The sequence below is a fragment of the Gaeumannomyces tritici genome (genome assembly GCF_000145635.1).
Source record: "Gaeumannomyces tritici R3-111a-1 unplaced genomic scaffold supercont2.2, whole genome shotgun sequence".
NCBI classification, from domain to species: domain Eukaryota; kingdom Fungi; phylum Ascomycota; class Sordariomycetes; order Magnaporthales; family Magnaporthaceae; genus Gaeumannomyces; species Gaeumannomyces tritici.
In genome coordinates, this window is record NW_008804546.1 from 1,169,195 (window position 1) to 1,192,286 (window position 23,092).

Sequence of the window (23,092 nt, forward strand, 5' to 3'; positions counted from 1 at the left end):
AAAAAAAAAAAAAAGAATGAGCATCCTGGTCCGCCTGGGCATCCGCCGGCCTCACCCCTGGGACCCGCCCACGGCGTTGGACAAGCTCCTGGACGGGCCGCTGCACCACCTCGTCGCCGCGGCCCACTCCTTCCTGGTGCGGCTGCGCGGGACGCCCTTCGCCCTCCCCGCCGGCCGGCCCCGGATCCGAGTGGTGTGCATATCCGACACGCACGAGCACACGCTCGGCAGCGTGCCCGACGGCGACCTGCTCATCCACGCCGGCGACCTGACGAGCTCGGGCACCGTCGAGGCCATCCAGCGGCAGCTCGACTGGCTCGGCTCGCTGCCGCACCAGCACAAGGTCGTCGTCGCCGGCAACCACGACACGTGGCTCGACCCCGTCGCCAGGCCCCACCTGCCCGCCGCCGCCGCCGCCGCCGCCGCCGCCGCCGCGTCCGCCGAGGGCGCCGACGAGCTCGATTTTGGCGACGTCGTCTACCTGCTCGACGAGCTCGTCCGCCTCGATTTCAAGCCCTCGGGCCGCTCCCTCGCCGTGTTCGGCTCGCCGCACATCCCCAGGTGCGGCGGCGCCGAGCACGCCTTTCAGTACCTGAGGGACTTTCCCCCATGGGAGGGCAAGGTCCCCCTCGAGACGGACATCCTTGTCACGCATACCCCTCCCGTAAGCCTTTCCGGCTTCCCCTTTTTTTTCGACTACACAACGCTTACCGCATTGACTTACAGCGCCACCACCTCGACCTCGGCCTCGGCTGCGCCGGCCTTTTGGAAGAGGTCTGGCGCGTCCGCCCCAGGCTCCACGTGTTCGGCCACGTACACTCGGGCGCCGGCCGCCAGGCCGTCTTCTTCGACGACGCCCAGCGCGCCTTTGAGAGGCTCATGGCGCGGCCCAAGAGGGGCCTGATATTGGACCTGTTCACCCCCCACGCGGGATGGCTCGACGCGGTCAAGGTGCTCTTGTACGGGGTCAACGCCGTCTTGTTCAAGTGGATAATGCTAGGGCCCGGGTCCAACAACGGCAGCGTCATGATCAACGCGGCCCAGATGTATCGGAATACCGGGAAGATGGGGAACAGCATCCAGGTAGTCGATCTATGAAAGTGACAGGGGCGACCCCCGGAGCAACCATGACGGCCAAACAGGCAACTAGGGAAGGCCGAGTACATATCAATAAAAGAACAACAGTGGTTAATAGAACATATCATGCCCGCTCCCAACGCCATCTAATGCTCTCATCATCTACCTAATTACTTCCAGCGAGTCTTCAAAACAGGCGGCTTAAACCATTATCCGCCTCAGGCCCTCGGTGCCACCGAGGACGCGCCGGCCTGTGACGGCGCACCGGCCGGCTCCGCTCTCCCACCTGCCCTCCTTGCCCCCCGCCATGAATACCTCCTGCCTCGGGTGCTCGCCCGCGACCCAGCGGTGGATGCAGGTGTAGCAGTAGACTACACCCGTCTGGCAGGCCGTCGCCGTGGTGATGTCGTCGGCGCAGATGGGGCACAGCGACGAGTCGGCCGGCGGCTTGACCGTCAGGATGGGGAGCATGGACGGCGTGGCGATGGGCGCGTCCTCGGCCAGCGGCTCTGCCTCCTCTTTCTCCTCTTCTTCTTCGTTCCCATCAATCTCCTTGCCCTTTTCCTTGCTCTTATTCTTCTCCTCTTGATCGACACCGCTATCCGCCGCCGCCGCCGCCGCCGCCGCCTGCTTCATCCGCTCCGGCAGGCCCAGGCCCGTGACGACGGGCGGCGGCAGGTCCAGGCTCTCGGCGGTCCGGGCCGACAGGTGCTTGCCAAAGTCGGAGGCGTGCCACCACTCGAGGAACTTGAGCAGGACCAGGCTGGCGGGGAGGGCCAGCGACAGGCCCGACAGCGCCCTGGACGCCAGCCCCCTGGGCGAGAGCAGCGAGGCCGCGCCGCCCGCGCCGGCAGCAGCAACACCCTTCTCGAGCGCATCAATGGCGCGGTAGTCGGCGGCGTTCATGCGGCGGACGCGCGCGCCGGCGAGCCAGGCGAGCGGGTGGTGGAAGCGGCTGCCGTCGAACAGGTAGGCGAGGCTAAAGGCCAGCGCGGCGAGGTGGTACGACGCGTTGAGGCCCGGGTAGACGCGGCGCAGGAACCAGCGGTAGGCGTACAGTAGGCGCTCGCGCAGCGGTGCACCTGGGAGCGGCGGCTGGTTGTAGGCGGCGCCCAGCAGGGCGGCGCGCGGGGCGTCGACCTCGTGGGCCTCGTCGAGGCGGCGCTTGAGGTAGGGGAAGAGCACGAGCGCGGCGAGGCTGCGCCAGACGTCGCGGGTCGACCTGAGCGCCATGGCGTCGCGCACCAGGTGCGGCGCCGCCGCTGACAGCCGCGGTAGGTCGGCCGACGAGACGGGGCCGGCGGCGCGCTCGCGCTTGAGGCCGTAAAAGTGCTCGGTGAAGGAGCCGCCGCGGGTGCGGAGGTAGTGGCGCTCGACGATGAGGGAGGCGAGGGCGTAGATCTCGTCGAACGAGTTGAGCACGCGTAGCAGGTGGCGCGGGTAGCGGTGCGTCGCCACCGTCAGGAGGTAGCGGATCGTGGGCGGCAGCAGCATGGCGAGCTGCTGCTCCGACAGCAGCTCGAACAGCGACGGCTTGCCCTCGTCGAAGGACGCGCCCGCGGCGGCGGCAACGAACTCCATTTTCGCTGTCGCATTCGGCCTGCGGCGGCGGCGGGTGCTAGCTAGTCGAGGGCGTGTTGTGGAGGGCTGTCGGGATCATCGCCTGTCGCTCGCCTGTTGGATGTCGGATGTCGTCGATGTCGTCGGGGGTGCCTGTTTGGCGGTGCTACCTGGAAATCAGGCAGGTGGAGAATGGAGCACTCAACTCTACCCAATCGCTCCTTCCAGGCGGTGCGGATGGATTTTTGCCGACAGCCCTGCCGAGGTCCAGCAAAACATGGCGGACCGCGTCATGTGCCAGGGGCAGCTGGGCCCACTACCGCGCAGGGGAACAGCTGCTATTTGAGCACTGCTTCCCCAGAATCCAGAGGTGGGGACGGCGTTGCCGCCAGGGGTTGTCGGCACCATCTCTCACAGTAAAGGCCATCACTTGTCACTTGCTTGGAGCGACGCCAATAAGACTTATTATTCATATTTAAAACGCCGAAACACTTGCGACCTGAACATATACCAAACATCTTCACTCACACAGTGCCCATCATGGCAGCAAATACCAAACCCTTGGGCGGAGACGACAATGCCAAGACAACCATCCAGAAAGCCATTGATGCGTACGGCAAGTTTTCGGTTCGTGTCCCTTGTGTTTTTTCGTTTTTTTTTAGACATAAACCTACCTGCCTAGAGGTACCTACCTGCCTACCCAGGCACTCCAACCAACTCGGACCCTAACCCACCCCAACCCAGGACTTCACCATGCCCTTCTTCCCCCACCTCGAGCTGATCTCGGCCTCGGGCCTGAGGCCCAAGACCGATGCGGGCGGTGGCACCGGCACCGAGGACCCGCTGGCCACGGCCACGTTCCGCTACACGGTGCCCAAGTCGCACTGCAACAGGCTCGGCACCCTGCACGGGGGCGCCGCCGCCACCCTCTTCGACTTCGCCACCACCATGCCGCTGGTCCTCGTCTCCCGCCCGGGCTTCTGGAGCCAGATGGGCGTGAGCCGGAACCTCTCCGTCACCTACGTGCGCCCCGCCCCGGCCGGCACCACCGTCCTGGTCGAGTGCCAGGTCGTCGCCGCCGGCGGCAGGCTGTGCGCCCTCCGCGGGGTCATGCGCAGGGAGGACAACGGCCAGGTCATCTCCACGTGTGACCACGGCAAGGTCAACATCGACCCTCCTGTGAAGTCCAAGGTTTGACTGTAATCAAAGTCCGCCCGTGTGCTCGCTGGGCCGATAGACATGGGTATAGACTAGACACTGAAGCATTTGGATCGCAGCCGGCTTTCATGGAAACGTAAATAGATAGATAAGAAATATGGTATCCTTTCGTTTGCATCATTCCGCTGTGCCGCCATAAAACAATAGTCGAGGGGTATATAATTGGAACAAGGTCAAAAGCGGTCGATGACAGGACTGGGCATTCCTGCAACCCGTTGCCGCCAACATTTGTCCATAATAAAAGAAACAAAGCTTGCCACCATGATTCAGAGGATATGAGTATGTGATAACAGAGGAGATCCGAGGTAAGAGATGAATGAAAAAAGAGGAGGTCGACAACGGAAGCCGCAAAGCATACATCTCCATTCTTCACACCATGGCGCCTGCGTTGAGCTGGATGCAGTTCTGAAGCAAAGTCGCCCCTTCGTGGAGAAGCTCCCACCGCGTCACCTCAAACGATTCCTTGAGAACCATGAGCAGTGCCGTGTTGCGGTTCAGCCCCGTCATCGCCTTGAGCTCCTCGGGGTCCAAGATTCCGCCAAAGGTCCGCAGGTACTCGCGCATTTCCCGCACCTGAGCCTGCTTGGTCGAGGGTGGGCTGTAGTCCTTGCACGGGCCTTCCAAGGCGTACCCGTAGCACCAGACAACCAGGGCGGCAAAGTACAGAACCCAAGGCCGGTTCATCAACACGTCCCCACGGGCCGAGTACGGTTCCTCGCGAGGCGGCTGCCCCTGAGACGCCGGCGTGCCTGGTTCTGTCGACAAGAGCACAGACGACAGGAACTTTAGCGCATAGTAGACGGCATCGCGCGCCCTTGCCTTGGGCGCCCAGTTGTCTTTCATCCTCCGCTGCGCGCTGTTCAGGTCCTGCGCGCCGATGGCCCGGCCCAGCAGCCGCTTAGCGCGCGCAAAAATCTGGCAGTCAACAATGTCCACCTGCATCGCCATGTGGGCCAGGTGATGGAGCACGGTGCGGTTCTCCAACGTGACGGCCTCCACCGTGGGCTTGTGGTCGTCCGAGGCGTATATGTAAGGATCCGAATGGGCCTTGTCAAAGTCGGTCCGCCAAAAGTCAAAGGCCCGTGTGAGCGTGCCCCTCCACTTGTCTCGACCTCCCAGCGCCTGAGACACTCCGCCTCCCAGCGAGTTGACCTGGAGGTCCCGTTGGTTCATATGCCAGCTCACGCTCAGCAAGCCGGCCATCAGGATCGTGCGCCCAAACGCGTTGGTCCGGACCTCGACCCCGCTCAGTGTTTTCTTCAGACCGTCAAGGAAAGCGAGGGTCTTGATGCCCCTGGACTGGAGGTTGGCTTCGATTCTACCGACCTCGGCCCCGCTATTCGCCTTCCAAAGATTCTCGTCGCATGGCAGTGGAAGACGCATCTCGTGCGCCACCATAACGGTCGAATGCCCAAACATGGTAGCGTGGATCGAGTCTAGCCAGAAAGCGGCGAAGGCCGCGCGGCGCGTGGCTTCGTTGGTAATCCAGTGATTCCACCATTCGTCCGCCGTGTGAACACCACCGGCCGAAGAGTGTCTTGACGACTGCGGGTTGGGCGAGTCGAGGGACGACTTGCCGATCAAGGATCTGCCTCGGCGCATCAGGACAATGGTGGTGGAGTGATGAATGTGAGCACGTTCGTGCAGCGACCTTGTCGAGTACATCTTTTCGTATAGCTCCAGCAGGATCATGGCCTGGAACGTCCACAGCTTGGCCGGTGGCCCGAAGTTGGGGTCCATGTAGAGGGCCCAGCGGAGGTCCCAAGCTAGGAAGTTGGAAAGGCGCGCGCCGGCCTTGGCTACCTGCGCCCCTTGTGCCTCGTCTTGGCTGACGGCTCCAATGGCCATCATGGCTATGAGCAGCAGGTTGGGTGTCCTGTCTGGTTGGAACGTGGGTTGGTGAAGTATCGGCACCTGATCGCTAAAGTGCAGCCAGTACGAAGTTATGTATCTCTGCATCATCTTGCGGCTCAGCATGTGAGCGTCCCGAGAGCGGTCTCCCTCGACGATGCTCTCTTTCAGTCGATCGACCGGAGAGGCGTCGCTGGCGCCGTGGAATCTGTCCCTGATGTACTCGAAAATCTCGTTGCTCTTCTCCTCCGAGATGGTAGTCTCGGGAAGGTTCTGGTCGAGCAGGTTCCCAACCGCCATGACCTGCTGTGGCGGGAAGTATCCTAGCTGCGTCGGGTCTGTGGCACCATAATAAGGAACGTTATAGCGATTGTTGAACTCGCCGTAGCTTCGCGTGAAACGGCTGGTCAGTGGCTGTCATGCAAACACGATATGTATTAAAAGTGCAAACAGCGGCGAGGAAACTCACTTATTCTTGCTCCCCTGAGGAAGTATGTGGCCCTGAGGCGAGTCGCCCGCCTGGCTACCGTTCGTGTTGAACAGGTAGGCCATGAAGTCCTCAGGCATGCCCGCATACGGCGATTTTTGATAGAAATGATCACTGCCGAAGACCGGCATGGCACTTGGCATAGCCATTTCACCCAGCATGATCATGTCGCTACCGCGCTGTTGCTGCTGCTCCTGCTGCTGTTGTTGCCGGGCAGCCTGTTCGGCATAGTCTCCAGGCTGCTGAGAGGGATAAAACTGCGCTCCTCCCATATCCCGAGAAACAGCTGGCGAGGATGCCGCACCTTGGGAGAAATCCGAAGGTCCTAGACTCAAGTGTGGGCAGTTCTGGGTCCCGACGTATACTGCCGACTGCGGGGTATTGCTCTGATGGGTGTGGTATCCCTGGTGGGTGGAAACGGGCGACAGAACTCCATACTGCCCGACATCGGTCTGAACGCTGGGACGCTGGGGATGGGTGGCTGGCGATTGGTGAGGTGCCGCCCGCTGGCCCTGATGCATGGCTCCGTAAGCCTGGTCGTGCTGCATGAAGAATACGCCATTCGGGTGGCCTGTCGAGGCATAAACCGGAGGGGATGCATTGTTGAGGACGGTGAATGGTCCGCCTTTGGGGGAGTACTGCAGGTGGTTCGGAAGAGGTTTGTTGTATCCTGTGCTAGGCCGATTGGCCTCGGGGGATAGGGATCCGGCTGGGGCATATGGCGCGGCTGTAGGCTGGATTATTGGTGAGCTGCCATGTCCCAGTATACTGTCCTTGCGGTTGAGGGCCGAGCCCTTGGCCGTGTGCCTGTCTTTGTGACGGTTGCATAGGTCGAGTCGCACAAAGCTGCGGGTGCAGTCACCCATGCCACAGTGATATATCTGCTTTGGGGCGTGGTTCAGCTGATGGCGATATCTATCAGACCGCGTTAGAAGATAGCTAAAGGACGGGGGTGCCCAAGTGGCGGGGATGAGATAGAGACGGGCAGCAGATATGCCAGTAAGCGAAGCTGAGGTTAGGGGCGCTTACAGGTGTTCGGCCCTGGAATAGCTCTTGCCACAGCCTTCATGTGGGCATTCGAACTTCTTGTCCAGGCCTTTCCGGCTCCTCCTGCGCTTGCGGGCAGGGCCTGCATCCGAGGCCGACGAGTTTCCCGGATTTTGGTCACCATCCCCTGCCTGCTCATCCTTCAGCTCGACGACGGCGCCGTCATCGTCTTCGTCAGAGCGGCTCCGGCGACGTCCCCTGTCGGAAGACTCCTCCTCTTGCTTGACGTTGTGGGGCGGGGTCGGCTCCTGGAGCGAAGGCATGGCCGTGCTCGAACGCGAACGCGCGGCCGGCGTGTCGTGCTGGATGGGTCCTAGACCGGCGCCTGGTATGGCGGTTGGATGTGTGGGGCCCAATACTGAAGGCATCATCGACAGGCTGTCGGCAGAACCCGTCTGCAATGATAGAAAAAGTTCCACATCCGCGGCAGCAGGCTTCGCAAGGCGACGCACCACCCTGAGCGAAGATGGGGGCCGGGTTGCGTGCCCCTCAGTAAGTTCCGACCTGGCCACGAGGTAACTGAGTGGAGTGGATGGCGTTGAGATGGCAGCAGAGATACCTGCCACTTTCCACCCGTGCACGGGTTGCACAGCGCGAAATTTGTGACTTTACTTTTTTTTTTTCAAGTTTCTTTCTTTTTTCGGGACTGGCGGTTCGGTTCGTGTCGCCAAACAGGCAGTGGCCGGCAGAGGCTGCTTGTGTGTGACGATCGGAGGCCACAAAAGGCCGGGACAAGATGAGCAAGTATCCGATCTTCGAATCAGAAGCAGATGGTATATACGCGACGGGAAGTGGGAGGGACAGAAGTGTGCGCGCGCACTCTCAGTCAGACGTCACCCAGCCTAGTGCGAGGCCTCAGGTGGACATGGCTGGGCTGATGGGGATTGATGTCGCCAGTGGTGCGCTTTTAGGCAGGTGGGAAGACGGGGGAACCCAACCAGTATCCAACTGACAGGCAGGGTCTTCGCTTGGTGCGGGATCGTCGAATTGCGTGGGCTGCGGGTCCTGGCAAGGGGCCGGTAGTGCCAAGTCTTTGGCCGGACCGAGGACACAAAAGGAGGATACAAGAGGAGGCTGGTGGTTTGCTGTGCGAGCAACCGTTGTCAGAAATCCCGCTAGCTATATTATGAAAGATGCGTCTTTTGAACACCAAACAGCGCCCAGGTGCACAAGGAGCTAAGAGGTGATGTGTGGCAGGTGCACCGCGTTGGCGGGAAGCCTAAGGGGAGAAATGGGTGGCCGTAGCGATGCGACGACAGGCATCCGTTGACGCCGCAGGGCAGGCAGGGGGAAAAAAAAACCAGCAAAAAAAAAAGACAAGCGAGCGCGACAGGGAGCTACAGGCCGAGTTGGCATCGGATGGGGGGTGACCGACTAGCGACGGGGCCCTTTGGTTGAGGGGAGGTCGAGGTGACATGGCAGCACGCAGCTATAAAATCGGACCCTATAACAAGGCCGACGCGACGAGGACTTCCATGTCGAGGAGCATCGGCCGTGCGCTAGGTGGGGATTGCAGCAAGGAAGCAGAGGGGTGCGGGCAGCAGGCACGGTTTTGGTGGAGCTACCGTCCGGGCTGGAGGTGGAGGAGGTAGAAGGTGGAGGTGGCGTGGGTGTGTGTGGGTGGTGGACGGAACATGGAGGGTACTTTGACTTGTACAGGGGCCACCCACGCGCAGGCAGGCCTGGGCACTCGACGCCACAGACACACCGGCCTGCCCTCGATAGCACCACGATGCATATCATATGCACCTCGATCCCTCGTCACATCCGTCCAATCCAGCCCGTTCCGCGTGCGGAGTGCTTTGGGAGGAATACGGGACGTGACAATGAGGCCTGTGGCGGGACGGCAAGCCTGGTCTCATCAACGAATGCTGGGCGCTCGGCTAACCAGCCCGTGGTAAAGAGACTATGCAGTCCGCCCGATCCGACTTGACCAGGCGTGGGTGGCGGGGTTTGGGTGAAGGGGATGCGAGGGTTGCGGTAGAGGAAGGCGAGGAGGGGGGGTCAGACAGCGCCAGAAGGGACGACAAACGACAGACAGAATCGAGGCGAGACAAGGGAAAGAAGATGGAGAAAAAGCTTCGACAAAAGGCACACAAGGAAAGACTTGGCGGCGCCGGATCGAAGTTGCGAGCCTCGAATGCCTCAGATCAGGCCGTTGCGTGGAGGCACCGAGACTCGAGTGCGGGGGTCAGACAAAACCGAACGCTACACTAACCCAAAGATGTGGCGTGAGGAGGGTGCTGTAAGACCACTGCAGCCGGGCCTTTTTTTTTTTTTTTTTTTTGCTGGAATAGGGAGGGGACGTGGGTCGGGTCGGTCGGTGGTGCGAGCAAGGCAGGCTCAAAAATGACAAGCTTGCACAAGAAAAAAAAAGGGGGTCGAGATGATGGACTTGTATACCAGCACAAAAAAAACAGAAGCTGCTGGAGCGCAAAGCCGGGACGGGGCGCGGGTGGGCGGCCGGGCCTTTGCTTCTTGGATGTCTCGCGCGCCCTTCGTCCGACTCGAGCATGCGGGACTGGCGAGAATCTCTGGGAAAAAAAAAAGGGCAAGGACGGAAAACGAGCGGAGCACGGAGAGAAAGAGTGGTATGTGGGGGTTTTTAATGGGATATGCGCTGCAAAACTGGGGGCCCAGCCTCGGCCGGGCTGCCAAGGCCCACGCTCCCCATGGCCGCTGGACAAGGACGCAGCAAAGTTGCGCAGCCATGGGAATAGGGTGGGGATTCGATGCGATGCAATGACACCACCGACACCCGAGCACGGAGAGGGTGATGGACCCCTCGGCTCTGCATCGACTAGGCCGCAGGACAAAATGTGCGCCCGCTTGCGTGGCACCCTGCTGCTGTATGGGGCCGTTGCGCTGCTTGTTGTGGATATGCTCTTCTTCCCCAGACATCAAACAAGAGGAGAGCAAGACATAAGAAAAAAAGGCGCGGATGGTTGACGGTTTGCCCTATCCCACCGCTGACAGTCTACCTGCCAGGCTAGCCAGGATGAAAACCCAAAGCTTTGGATGGGCATGGGTGTGATGCTCATCTGCGCGCTTCCTTGCGAGGTTTGGACACCCACGCAACCACGCAACCACACCCACACACCCAACGGCCCCTGTCCCTGGCTTTTACCCTTTCAACGAATAAAGATGATTGTGTCTAGTGTGAAGCCAGCTGCCTAGGATCGTGGCGTTTTTCCCATGCCATCGCGTTATTAAAGTCCTGAGCAAGTGGCTCGAGAAGACAAGGGGGAGATAAAAGAAAAGAGAAGGGGGAAAAGGAAGGAAACTCGAAACGGAACTGGCGCTTGTCCGTCGCTCATGTTAGTTTGCGGGGGGGCAGAATCCCCTAGTGGGGCTGTGCCTGAGCTGGCGGCGAGCAGACACCGCTAAAACCCCCATGCCTGGCCCTTGATCCTGTGCAAGCAACCGGCGGGACACAAAGAGGGAGAAAGGGAGACAACGGCGGCGACCGGTCTCCCCAGTTCCCCGGAAGGGTAGCTACATAATACTTGGCAATCGCCCTGGGTTTGACGACACATGTTCGTGTTACCCGATTTGGGGGGCCTATGCCCGGCCCGAGGAGGGGACCTTTTTTTTTTTCTTCCACAAGAAGCGGGCGGGAAGGGGTTTTCCAGCAGCCGGAAACAATCATCGGCCGTGCTCGTCCTACCGGGGGTTTGTTTTCTCGCTTTTCTTTCATTTTTGTTCGATTCCGTCTCATTTTCTTCCTTTTCCTTTCCGTTTCCCACACGCACCCAGCCGGCAAGAAAAGCCAAGCCAAACGTCCGTGGTAGGCCGGACGGTCCATCATGTGTAGACGAGCTAGGTTCGGATGTCTTCGCGCCCCCCTCCCGAATGGGAAAGGGGATCGGCCGGTCAGGGCCAATGGTTGGGAGGTAGGGCACACATCTCGCATCTCGAGACAAGCACTACAGGCACCCTGCTTGCCTGCCTCCATCCGTCTCGCACCTCGCGCCTCGCCCGGCCGCCCGCCATTCTGCAAGTCCTCCTGCACGTCGCCTCGGCACCAGGCTTGGGAGAGCTGCACAGTAAGTAGGTAGCACATACATTAGCCTGGGTCCTCTGTAGACCCCACAGTGAGATCGGTTAAAGTGGTCCACGCCCGATGTGGGTCGCGCTTCCCTGCTGGGATTGGGGGTTTCCGACCCGGCCAGGGGATGAATGCCATTGTTTTCCATCCACCCCATCCATCCATGGCTCCAGCGTCTCACCCCAGAACCAGCATGCCCGGCCGATGGTGCTGTCCATCGATGAATCACGACATGCGGATGGTTAAACCAAGCCCCTGGGTTCCCAGTTCCTACCCTGTCTACAAAGCTTCGCGGGCTTTGCTTTCCTTCGTGGAATGGGGAAAATTCTGGGTGGGCCAGAGAGGACCCAACAGGGGGGATTGCGCGAAAAGAAAATGGGGTGGAGAAAGGCGGATGGAGGCATTGACAGAGGGGCGCTGGGCGGAGATCTGGTCTTGTCCGTGCTTGTCCTGGCTCGCCGAGGACTTGGCTAAGCCGCTTTTGGGAGCGGGTTTGATCGATTGATGCGGCGGCGCATTTTAGCGTAGGATTGAGCTTTGCAACCCCCCGCGTCGATGAACCCAGCCGGCCACACAGCCTGAAAAATCCCGCCGCGCTTGCACCACGGCCTAGCCGGGGGTAACATGAAGTGCTGCTGCTTTGCTGTTGAGCTGGATGCGTGTGTGTCCAGCCCTCGCTCGCCATGGTTCATGGTTGCAGCTCGCGGCTAAAACCCCATCCCCCCATACGAGCTCCTTCCCCTTGGGAAAGCATCGAGGAAGGGCTGACTTTCCAAGAAGGCATTGCAGGAGTGAGCCGTCGTAGCAGAAATGGGCCCTCGAGATCGAAAACAGTCCGGGTTTTGCATCATCCATGATGGACACGGGGGCGCTTGGCGTGGAGTTGCTGCGGCTGGGGCCGTCGGCGCGGGGGTCAGCTCCATAGTCATGGTCATGCCGGGTTTCAAACCGTCCGCGTCGTTTGGTTTGCCAGAGCTTATCCCTGGCGGGCTGGGCATCATCTCGATCGGTGACGGGCGAGGGAAACGACTTCCCATTCATGTTTCGCTAGCCCGGCCTTGCCTGTCGATCTAGATAGGCGAGTCCGTCAATCTTGAGGTAATAATTTCAAGTAACCACATGCATCGTTTCGAAAGATGTGTGGAAAAAAAGCCACCGCGCTGCACGGGACCTGGTCTATACGTGCCTGCCTGGAACATTGGAATATTGAGACATGGGTGGAGTTTAGCGCGAGCGAAAAAAAAGAAAAAAGAAAAGAAGGAGAAAAAAAAGCAAGGATAGGCCAAAAGGCAGGTGACAGCTTACCGAGATGGTTGGATGGTCGGCTTACCCCTCGCCCTTGCGCCAACATCCATGCTTCCGTGTCTGGGTGTCATGGTAGCATCCTGCTTTGCGGTTGCACAACGCACCACCGTCAACGGTGGCGTGTCACCCACCCTTCTATCATCTTGAAGTCGGGGGTGTTCCCACAAGTGGGATGCCTCTGGTGGCCACTAGCAATTGTGGCAATACTCGGGCCCGTATAAGCTATAACGCAAGATGGGATATTTCGGGCAGATAAATATGCTAATTTCCGCTGCCGAGGCCGGTCAACTATACACACCATTCGTGTTGATGGCGTTATCATTACACCGCAACCGAGGCACGCAGGGACAAACACTCGAGGGCATGCTGCTGGGATAATAGCAAAGCGACATGGAGCTGCTCGTCAGCAAGCGTTCCCTTACAAACACCACATCTTTTGCTATCACACAAGATTGAGTCTATGTTGGCCATGGATCCCTCAACTTGTGATATCAAACGACATGGATGGGCATTGGGCTAACCGCTGCTTCAAGACTTGAAGGCTCGACGGCCAACCTGAGCTGGTGTGCTGTGGGGAGCATGCATATAAGTACCCACGATATAGAAGCATCCTCTCATGCCGGTTTAATTCAGTGAAACAGTGCAAAAAAGCTAGGATGAAGGGACTCAGCAGGGATCGAGGTTTACGCCCAAGGTGACCCTTGTGTGTAGAGAGACAGCCAAATTACGCTGTGCAGATACATAGCACTTCCGCAGGTCTTTTGGTGGGATCGTTACTTGTTTTTGACTTTCCGCCGCGGCGCACTGGTTCGTCCCACTGAATTGGACCGGCATGAGAGGGTACATACCTCCGATACTTCCGAGGAGTTCCACTGGGACCAGATGTGCCCTCATCCAGTCCCCCAGCTCACTTGACCTGATCAAGGATTAGTGATTTGCCAGACCGGAAAGAGGGCCACGCCTGAGGGACAACAATGGGATGGGAAATTGAACAGGACGAGAAAAAACTCACGGCGCGCCGGCACTCTGGCGTTTGGGGCGGTAGCTTTCTGCACGTCGCCAAAAAGGTCGACGAGGTGGTGGGGGCGTGGGTGTTCTCCTGCAAGCCAAAGTGGGAAGTGAGAGTCCCCGCGTCGTAATAATGCGTCTGGCCCGCGGTCTGGCCATTTCATCCGGACGAGTAAATGCCTCGCGTTCTCAGCAGGTCCGGCTGCGTGACGGTTGAGGAGGGGGGGGGGAAAGCAAGAGAGGCGAGATGCGTATGCGGACCTCTGCATGCAGCGTGATACATGATGTATCCATCAGGGGTTCCGGCCGAAGAGCAACTTGGGCACGAACAAGCAAGTTGCAGTCGGTTGGCAGTTTAGCGAGCGGATGCGACTGGACGGCCGTTGAAGCCCCAAGCGCGGCATCACGAGAGGTCCGGTGGTGGGAGGTAGGTTGTGAGTGGGTGTGACAAACGGTTTGGTCTTGCATCTGTGCCTATGTTGGTTCTTCAAAAGGAACGTATGGGAATTAGGGAATTATGCCAAGTCGTTCTCTCTTTTCTTTGGCTGTGAGATACACTACCGACAGTAGGTATCCCACACCTAGACGACAGCCAGGCAGAACAGATCCAAAGGGCGACGAGAAGGTGCCTCAGAACCTGGGCGAGCAAATCGGCTCTCACCTGGATGTGATTAGGAAGGAAGTCACGAGACATACATTTTAGTTCCCGTCTGGACTTCAGTTGTGCATGCAAAGAGACAGGAAAGGGACAGTGGGGGTCATTTTTCGGCTCGTTCGTACGTTCATGGTATGGAGTTTAGGGAGGTATTTCGTGCCGTCGGGTGATTTTTTGGTAGCCATATCATTGACATCGGGCGACCCAACTTCAACTTCTCATCACCTAATCCTCAGCCAGCCTGCAGCAGCCCCAAGCTTAAATTTTGATCCAAAATTTAAATCATTAGCACTCTATCGCCCGCCTGTGACGTTGCCTGCTGCACGTCAAACTTCAATTCCCGTCGGCAGAACTCGCGCGGTACCAACGCAGTGGCGCCGCGCGCCGCGCGAACAATCCCCATGTGCTGAGTGGGGGGCGGCGTGGGTCTGCGGAGCCTCTGTCGTCAGACCTGTTCCCGGGCAACTTTTTTGTCAGCTACTGATGTCAGGAGACACACGATGCCGAAAAATTACGGTTGGCACCCCCTTTTAGTCGGACACACACAAGACACCATCGCAGACAACACGGACGCTTCTCTGACCCTGTAGGACTCGTCTTTTACACAATTCTTGTACAATGTAACACCCAATTGGTCTTTTTTTTCGAATCTCTTCCCCGCAAAACACGCACCGCACCGCCCCCAGCCTATCGCGCGCGCTCCCGCCGCCGCCGTCGTTGTCGCAGAGCCACCGCCTCTGCGGAACCACCCTTCCGTCTCTGCCTCTGACCCCTCTCCCACCCCAAATGCCTCCAAAGCCAAGGAACGGCCACGACGACCCCAGCAAGCCAGAAATCCCGCACTCGGCCGGCAAGCATGGCCACAAGGACGGGCTGAACGGCACGCCCGCGTCGGCACATCACCACCCCCACCACCACGTCGTCAATGGGGGCAAGATGCGTCGCGTCGCCAGCTCGGCCGGCACGAACTTGCGGGAGTCCATGACGGCGGCGCAGTTCGCCGTCGCGCCTCCCGACGCAGGGCTGACCCCTGCCTCGGCCGCCGGTGGCGTCTCTTCGGCTTCTGCAGTCGCCCCGGACGGCACTGCTCAGGAGCCGGGCGCTCCTGGAGCGGCGGTATGTTCTGTACCCATATCTTGCTTTGCGTCATCCTCCCCTTGGGACGTGCCGCCGACGGTTCGCTGACAACTCGTCCCCCACCCCTGCAGGTCCAATGGTCGTCATTCGATCGCTCCGTCCTCCATTCCTACCGTCGCGTCTACCGATTGAACACGCCGACTTCCTTCATGACCGACTACCACCGCTGGGTCCTCTCGCGTCCGGGTAGCATGGGGCTCCAGTCGCCGACGATGCTTCGATCGAGGGTGTTCAGGCGACAGGGCAAGGACCAGCTCGCGGGCGCAGTCCGCAAGCATTTCAACAGCCAAGGGGTCCAGGAGAACGACGTAATCGTCGACTTCTTGCACAAAGTCCACACGACGGCGTCGGGCGCAACGTCCAAGCCGGGGAGAATACGAAAAAAGGACGCAAACACATAGGCACAACCGAGGAACAGACGAAAGGATGACAGAAAATACATGCAGCCGATAAACACTCTTCACGGCTTATGACGCCAGACATATATGAGACGGACGGTTGGATGAACCAACGCCGTACCAGGAGAGAAAGCACTGGGTCTAGTGGTTTGTGCGGAGTTTTGCGCGTCGCGCCAGTTGGCGACTTGGCGTGTACATGTATAGCGGGCTGCAACGGAAGGATTGAAGGCGACGACGGGGCGCACTGACACAGCCAGCGATTAGCGGCCTCTCCAGGAGAGCCGGACGGGCCTCCTGCCAATTTCTATTTTTATATTTATACCTCAACTGACCGCACCCTCTCCTTTCTGCAATTCGCGCTGGGGACACTGGGACTTTTTCTTTCGCCCATTGATCAATGTCGAAGTCGAACTGGGGCTCAAAAGGGTCGGCCTGCTGGGGTGTGCACATTGTCAACTCTGGCCGCGCCTGAAGCGAGTTCATGGTTGCGGAACCCGGGTGCTGATAATGGTTCACGAGCCACTATTTTGGTCCTGGCAAAATAATATCGCCAAACAGCACGCCTGGTTGATGGGGTCGATATCCATTGTTTTTACAGCGGGCAAGTTCTGGCAGCAGCAGACATGGCCGGCATTTCCGTTTCGGGAAGCAGGATGTGGTGGGGCCGGTCCAAAGCGCGCAAGCTTCGGGAAGCTCAAGCTCATGCGTGCCCCCACAGTCCCCCACAATTGATGCCTTAGGCTCGCACAGCCGCAATGATGGTGCTGCCAAAGGAAAAAAAAAAGTGCATTGTGAATAGCAACATGGAAGCGCCTGGATCTGGAGCGAAGCCGAGTTGAACCACGTCGGCCCCAAGGCGCCAAATACTTGTTGCTTCTCTTTTTCGCTCACGGAATCAGAGTCCTCCTCGCCTCGCCTCCCCGGCTGTCCATGTGTTGGTCTCACCCCGGCCATGACGATTTAGCGAACCTCGACCCCTCTCCTCCAACTCTTTCTTTCTTTTAGTCACGCCCAGCCATGAATTCCGGCAATCTTCTCACAAAGGCCGCCCTGCCAGCACGCCAGCTGTCGCGGGCCCGGATATGTCGCCAGCGCAAGCTGCCAGTCTCGCCACTGGACTCGTCCGCGACGCGCACAATATCGGCTTGCGTCGCGAGCAGGAGGCCCGCCGCCGCATGTTCTCGTAGCTCATGTAGTGCCGTCGGCAGCAAAAGGGTGAGTGCACCCGGCCGTAGGAATGGCTAGGGACTCGGTCGTGCGTACCTCCATGTATACTCCTCCAGACTCGCTGACATGTGGGATTGCAGACGTTCCACGCAACCCCGAGGTCCTCCGCCGCCCCACGAAACCCCTACGACGCGCTGGGGGTTAGCAAGGGCGCCTCGGCTGCCGACATCAAGAAGGCCTACTACGGCCTGGCCAAAAAGTACCACCCGGACACGAACAAGGATACCGGCGCAAAGGAGAAGTTTGCCGAAATACAAGCCGCCTACGAGGTGCTGTCGGATCCAAAGAAACGCGAGCAGTACGACCAGTTCGGAGCCGCCGGCTTTGACCCCTCGGGCGCCAGCGCCGGAGCCGGTCAGGGCCACCCCTTCGGCGGCGGCCATCCCTTCTCCGGCTTCGGCGGCCAGGGCGGCTTCGGTTCTTCCATCAACCTTGACGACCTCTTCTCCGCATTCACGGGCGGGGCCGGACCCTTTGGCGGCGGCGGCGGTGGCAGGCGTGGCGGGGGGCGCAACCCCTTTGGGCAGCAGCAGCAGCAGCAGGCGGCCATGGGAGACAACATTGAGGTACAGGCGTCCATCTCGTTCATGGAGGCGGCCAAGGGCACCAGCAAGACCGTCACCATCAACCCAATGGTGACGTGCAAGACATGCAGCGGAAGCGGGCTCAAGGCCGGGGCCAAGCGCAGCACTTGCATGTCGTGCAACGGGTCGGGCACGCGAGTGCACGTCATAAACGGCGGCTTCCAGATGGCCTCGACGTGCGGTACCTGCTCGGGCACGGGCTCGGTCGCGCCCCGCGGGGCCGAGTGCCGCACTTGCGACGGTGAGGGTATCACACGCGATCGCAAGACCATTACCATCGACATCCCCGGCGGCGTCGAGGACGGCATGCGGCTGCGCGTCGACGGCGAGGGCGACGCCCCCGCCCTGGGCGGCGCCGATCCATCCATGGTCCACTCGGTGCGCGGCGACCTCTTGCTGCTCGTGCGCGTCGCCGCCGACCCCAAGTTCAAGCGCGATGGCTCCAACATTCTCTACACGGCCACTATTCCCCTGACTACGGCCATCCTGGGCGGCGAGGTCAAGATCCCGACGCTCGACGGTGACGTCAACGTCAAGGTGGCCACGGGCACCAACACGGGCGACGCCATCACGCTCAGCGGCATGGGCATGAAGAAGCTGGGCTCTCGCCGCTCGGCAAACGGCGACCTCCGTGTCGAGTTCCGTGTCTCGATGCCAAAGTACCTGTCGGCCAACCAGAGGACCATAATCGAGATGCTCGCAGAGGAGATGGGCGACAAGACGGCCAAGCGGATCATGAACATCAACATGAGCGGGTAAGGATGGGCATACCCTGTTATTTCTATTGCGACCCTGTTGTCTTGGCATCTTTCTCATTGACGCCTTTGAGCAGGTCTGATGCCCGCTCGCACGAGAACGAAGGGTTCCTGAAATCGATATGGCACAACCTGACAAACCACCCTGCACATCGCCAAAACGGCGAGCCCGCAGCAGACTCTGAGAAGAAGCCGAGATCGGACGGCAACAAGGAAGAACCGAAAAAGGCCTCGGGGTCGGGATCCGGCTGAACGGCGTCGCATAATGACGTGTAAGCAGCGGGCACAGGACCGCGCGGTTGGGCTGGGCTTCTCCGCCATGGCACTTATATAATCTGCTGGCTGCGGTAGCCGACAACTTCCGAAGGCTCGGGCAGGGTCCAAAACGCCGTTTTCGAGAGCGGCGGTGTGATTTGCCAGTCGCAACTCTGTAAAATAAGCCATATACCAGTGATGATGATGCGTACTGCCACTTTGGTGGTGGCAGTTTGTATGTAAACAAAACGAACCCCCTCAAAAGCATTCTGTCATTTAGGTAGACTTTCAAAGTACAAACAAAAAAAACGGCCACTCACTTGTCAGCAGGTTCGACTAGGCCTAAGGGATAGAGCCAGGCAAATCTGATAGTTTTATTATTTGGTCCCGGCAGTTGGGTCCCGGTAGCCTTATAATTTTCCTTCCCCAAAAACTCTGGAGAACCTTGTCTTATTTTGAGGCTTGGACCGTGATATACGATGACAGGTCCGAAGTCTGCCACCGGGCGGCGGACCCCGAGCTACCATGATGCCTGTCCGACTGACTCCTGGCAGGCGGAACGGGCCGACCGCCCCGCGCCGCACGCCTCAGCCAGCCCCGGGAACGAGGCAAGGGATAGGTAGGCAGACATCCACCTGGCTTCACCGCTTTGAACGTTGCTCATATATTAGTTTAGCATAGAAAAAAGATTTACCTTTCAAATCAAGTATCATACTCGTCATGGTCCCACCAAGGAGCTCGCGCGTCCGGGCACCCTCGAAATCCAACCCAATCTTTTTGATCCAACAAAACAAAGTAGTCTAACGGGGTATAAGCTTGGTTGTCGCTTAATGCCACATATGCCTCCATTTTGATTGCTTACTAGCAAACGTGCGAGGGGGAAAATGTACAGGACGTACGTAAGAAGTGGTAAAAAAGAGTGTGCGTATGGTGATCAGTTCCGCCAAAACGGTGCTATGCACCTCTGAACCGTATATACTCCGCTCTTCTTCATATCCAAGTCATCTGACCATGTAGCGGGGTTTCATGTATCGGATAGCCAGAAGACGCCCCATCTGGCCTTGTAATAAATATCGGAGGAGCCGGTCAAGAACGAGATATAGACATAAACGTGGAAATATGGCGAACAAGTCCAAAAGGAGCGGTCGTGGACTAGGTTTCTAAACGGGAACACTGGTCGGCATTTTAGCCGCCGTGATCCCCGCGCAGTCCCGGAACCCCGTGTTGGTGCTGCATGCGCACTTGGTAGTGCTGCGATGCCATGGGCAATCCGTGGGCCATCTGTGGCTGCTGGTGCTGGTGCTGGTGCTGGTGCTGGTGCTGGTGAAGCGGGTGAACGTGGTGGTGTGGTGGAGGCGATGTCTGGTGTGGCGGGGGTGGCTGCTGCTGCCCCGAGGGTTGCTGGCGAGGTTGTTGGTATGACTGCTGGGGCTGAAGCGCTGAAGCAATTGACGGCATACCCATGCCTGGGGCACCCATACCGCCCATCATGCCTGGGCCGATGTGGTTCAGGCCGGCAAGGTTGGAAATTTCGGGCATCATGCTGAGCCAGTCCATCTCTGCAAAGCCTAAATCTGATACATCCTGCTGCTGGCTGGTCCCGGCGTCGCCACCGTTAAAGAACTGATTCACGCCGTCAAAACCGGTGAACAAGGTGGGTTCGTCCACAACCATGCCTCCTGTGGACCCGTCACTGTGGCTTGAGGGAGTATGGTCTGGCGTTTGTTGTTGTAGGCTTTGTGGTGTGTGCTGAGGTGACTGTTGTTGTGACTGTTGTTGTGCCTGTTGCTGAGACAGTTGAGCGTGGTGCTGCTCATGATGCTGTTGGTGTTGGTGCTGATGTTGCTGTTGCTGGTGGTGTTGTTGCTGCTGCTGTCTCTGATGTGCCTGTTGCTGTTGCTGCTGCTGCTGCTGCTGCTGCTGCTGCTGCTGTTGTTGTTGTTGCTGCCGTGGCTGGTGTGGTGATGCCTGTTGCTGCCGCGGTGGGCCACCAGGGCCTGGTGGTTTATGCTTGGATAGACGTTGCCTCAAGGCATTTATGAATTTAGGAGTCTCAAGGGCATGACCGAGCTGCGCCTCTGCGCCTTGGCGAGCGTCCCAAGCCTTGAGGAATAGAGTGCCAAAGGCAAAGTGCACGGGGCTGCGGAGGTTGCGCATGAGGCTCCGGCGCTCGTGATTCTCGATGATGGCGTCCCAAGCCCTCTCGACCATGGACCCTGTGCGGCGGGCTCGTAGCTCATGGACGAGAAACATGTAGCCGGGGAGCGGAAAGTACATGTGAGTGTACCACAGGAAGCCTTTGAGGTTGTCGGCAGCTTGTATCACATTGTCGTACTCGACCATGTGGATTGCCTCTTCGAAGAGTGCGTCACGCTCGGCCTCGTCTCCCTGGATACCAGCGGCGGTGCGGACCAGGTACGCGATGACGCGCAGCCGGCAGAGATTCTGCTGCGTGAACATCAGGGTGAAGAAGTGCAGAGGGATCTTGCGATCGCAGTGCTTCAGGTACGCCTCCTCGACATATCGACAATAGTCGTCAATGTTCTGAACTGGCAGGTTCTGGTTGGCCACGTGCGTGACGAGATCGGGAGCCGAGGGCACGGCCGAGTATTGGAACTTGGGCTTGTTGGTGCCCGAGGGAGCATGTGTGCCCGGGGCAGTAGGGGCGGCCGTGATCATTTCGATGCGGCTCAACACGAACAGCAGCTCGGTGGGCCCGGCGTACGGTGGAGGCGAGTCCTTGGCGTGGATGTGTAGGTCCGTGTCGTTGATGTTCAAGGGGGCCTTGGTGTCGCTGTTGCTTGACGACAGGGCCGTGATGGTGGAGCCGGTGATCTCGGCGATGCGCTTGTCGAAGGCGGCGAGCTGCCACCAAAGTCTGCGGCGCATCTCAACCTCGAAGGGTGGCAGGTTGAACTGGGCGCCATCACGATGGATGCCAAGGCGCTGGCCGACACGCACGGCGATGCCGATCAGGCAAAACATGGAGCGTGGGTCAACAAACTGGCGCACGCTCAGCAGGTAAATGAGGTAAGCCTGCAGTACCATCAAATCGGGGCTGCGCATGAAGCCGGCGTTGAGCAGCGCCTGCTGGCAGCCAGCATGGAACCTGCCGAGCAGCATCGGCTTCTCCTCGCCAAAGGTGCTGTGGACCTCGTCGTCCTGCATCGACGTGATGGCGATGAGGTAGATTCCGAACAGGAGCGCCTCGAGAGGCTTTGAGATCTTGGCCGGGTTGGCGGCGGCCTCGATGATCTGACCCTGCAGACTCGGCGTATGCGTAAGCTTGAGGAGGGGGTTGACGTTATTGAGGTAGATCTGCCAGAGCTGAAAGATCTGGATGCCCGGCGGGTGTTTGTCCGTGACGGTCGTCGCGGCGGCACCACCGCCCAGCACGAATGGAAAGCCGTCCTGGTTGTCAAACATCCTGTCAAAAGCATGGTGGATCGTGTTTTGCCTAGGCTCCTCTTCGTCGGACGAGTCTACGTAAGCATCGTGGTTCACCTTGTACTGCGTCCAGACGCGGGTCAACAGCACCTGGCTATCAGCCGACTCCTCCCTGTAGTAGGGGAACCACCTGTATTCCCTCTCGCGCGGCGGGTCCGAGTTGTGACTCCCAGGCGAAGTTTTGAGGCCACCAAGGCCTTGCTCCAGCTCGTCGACGTCATCCAAGCCGCCGAGATCCGACGGCTTTAGGTCCTGGGCGATGGGCTCGAAGGCGACGCCGTTCTGGGACAGCAGCTGCTCGTACTTCCTGAGACGCTCGATCAGCTCGCGCTCCTGCGGCCGCTTCTTGCGGCGGCGTGGAGGCAGCGGTGGCACCACGCGGCACTCGACGTTGGCCTTTACACAGTTGGCGCAGGGCTTGTTCTTGTCGCAGCGGACCTTGCGCAGCTGGCACAGCTTGCACGAGTGGCCCCTGGTGAGCTTATCGAAGCCCGGGCCGCCGCCGCCGCCAGCGTCGCCGACGGCGTAGCCTTGACCCGGGCCGGGGCCGTTGGGGTTTCTGTTGGCAGGGCCGGTGGCGCTGCCGATGCCGGCACCGGAATTTGGGCTGAAACCAGGGGGGCTCAGGCCAGAGACATGACCATGGGCGGAGACGGAGCTGCGGGCCGAGGCAGGGCCCTGGGCATGGAGCGGGGCGGCGCCCGGAGGTCGGAGTGGGGAAATCGCCAGTTCGTCCGGCCGAGAGGCCATGGTGGAGGGCGACTAGGGGGGGTGTGGGTGAGAGAGATCGTCACGGGCCTGTCTGACAACGGCCCAGGATGGGACACCCCTGGAGAGAGGCTCTGGGAGAGGGCGAAGCTGCTCGGATCCGAGGGGCGCTTTGAGTTTGCAGAACCACCCCTGGTGCTACCAGCAGTGCCAGCTCTTTGACATGCGGCGAGGCGATGTCGAGCTCGGGCCAGGCACAAAGAGCCGCTAGGTCTCGGACGTGGGCAGGCTCTGGCGCATCCGAGAGGTCTGACTGGCCTTGGCA

General features: G+C 59.5%; 7 protein-coding genes across 7 annotated transcripts; 4 read left to right on the forward strand and 3 right to left on the reverse strand.

Annotated features, from left to right (window-relative positions):
* Positions 1–16: 16 nt before the first annotated feature.
* Positions 17–1,218, forward strand: GGTG_02918 (hypothetical protein; the record flags this gene model as incomplete). Its single annotated transcript, XM_009220694.1, has 2 exons — positions 17–664; positions 727–1,218. 2 exons carry the CDS (start codon positions 17–19, stop codon positions 1,096–1,098), a joined length of 1,020 nt encoding a protein of 339 aa, XP_009218958.1. The 3' UTR covers positions 1,099–1,218.
* GGTG_02919 (hypothetical protein) lies at positions 1,123–2,843 on the reverse strand. The gene has a single exon (XM_009220695.1). The coding sequence runs from the start codon at positions 2,656–2,658 to the stop codon at positions 1,279–1,281; it is 1,380 nt and encodes a 459-aa protein (XP_009218959.1). The 5' UTR covers positions 2,659–2,843; the 3' UTR covers positions 1,123–1,278.
* A 110-nt stretch (positions 2,844–2,953) lies between these two features.
* GGTG_02920 (hypothetical protein) lies at positions 2,954–4,012 on the forward strand. Its single transcript, XM_009220696.1, has 2 exons — positions 2,954–3,264; positions 3,382–4,012. Exons 1-2 carry the CDS (start codon positions 3,178–3,180, stop codon positions 3,832–3,834), a joined length of 540 nt encoding a protein of 179 aa, XP_009218960.1. The 5' UTR covers positions 2,954–3,177; the 3' UTR covers positions 3,835–4,012.
* GGTG_02921 (hypothetical protein) lies at positions 3,099–9,789 on the reverse strand. The gene is made up of 4 exons (XM_009220697.1): positions 9,459–9,789; positions 7,223–8,325; positions 6,176–7,108; positions 3,099–6,094 (listed from the first exon to the last, which is right to left on the reverse strand). The coding sequence occupies exons 2-4, from the start codon at positions 7,609–7,611 to the stop codon at positions 4,225–4,227; spliced, it is 3,192 nt and encodes a 1,063-aa protein (XP_009218961.1). The 5' UTR covers positions 7,612–8,325; positions 9,459–9,789; the 3' UTR covers positions 3,099–4,224.
* A 4,731-nt stretch (positions 9,790–14,520) lies between these two features.
* On the forward strand, positions 14,521–16,193 carry GGTG_02922 (hypothetical protein). The gene is made up of 2 exons (XM_009220698.1): positions 14,521–15,372; positions 15,465–16,193. Exons 1-2 carry the CDS (start codon positions 15,043–15,045, stop codon positions 15,792–15,794), a joined length of 660 nt encoding a protein of 219 aa, XP_009218962.1. The 5' UTR covers positions 14,521–15,042; the 3' UTR covers positions 15,795–16,193.
* Positions 16,194–16,589: 396 nt separating this feature from the next.
* GGTG_02923 (chaperone dnaJ) lies at positions 16,590–19,053 on the forward strand. Its single transcript, XM_009220699.1, has 3 exons — positions 16,590–17,006; positions 17,099–18,357; positions 18,435–19,053. The coding sequence occupies exons 1-3, from the start codon at positions 16,809–16,811 to the stop codon at positions 18,607–18,609; spliced, it is 1,632 nt and encodes a 543-aa protein (XP_009218963.1). The 5' UTR covers positions 16,590–16,808; the 3' UTR covers positions 18,610–19,053.
* Positions 19,054–19,172: 119 nt separating this feature from the next.
* On the reverse strand, positions 19,173–22,809 carry GGTG_02924 (C6 zinc finger domain-containing protein; the record flags this gene model as incomplete). Its single annotated transcript, XM_009220700.1, has 1 exon — positions 19,173–22,809. The coding sequence occupies one exon, from the start codon at positions 22,807–22,809 to the stop codon at positions 19,798–19,800; it is 3,012 nt and encodes a 1,003-aa protein (XP_009218964.1). The 3' UTR covers positions 19,173–19,797.
* Between the last annotated feature and the right edge of the window lie 283 nt (positions 22,810–23,092).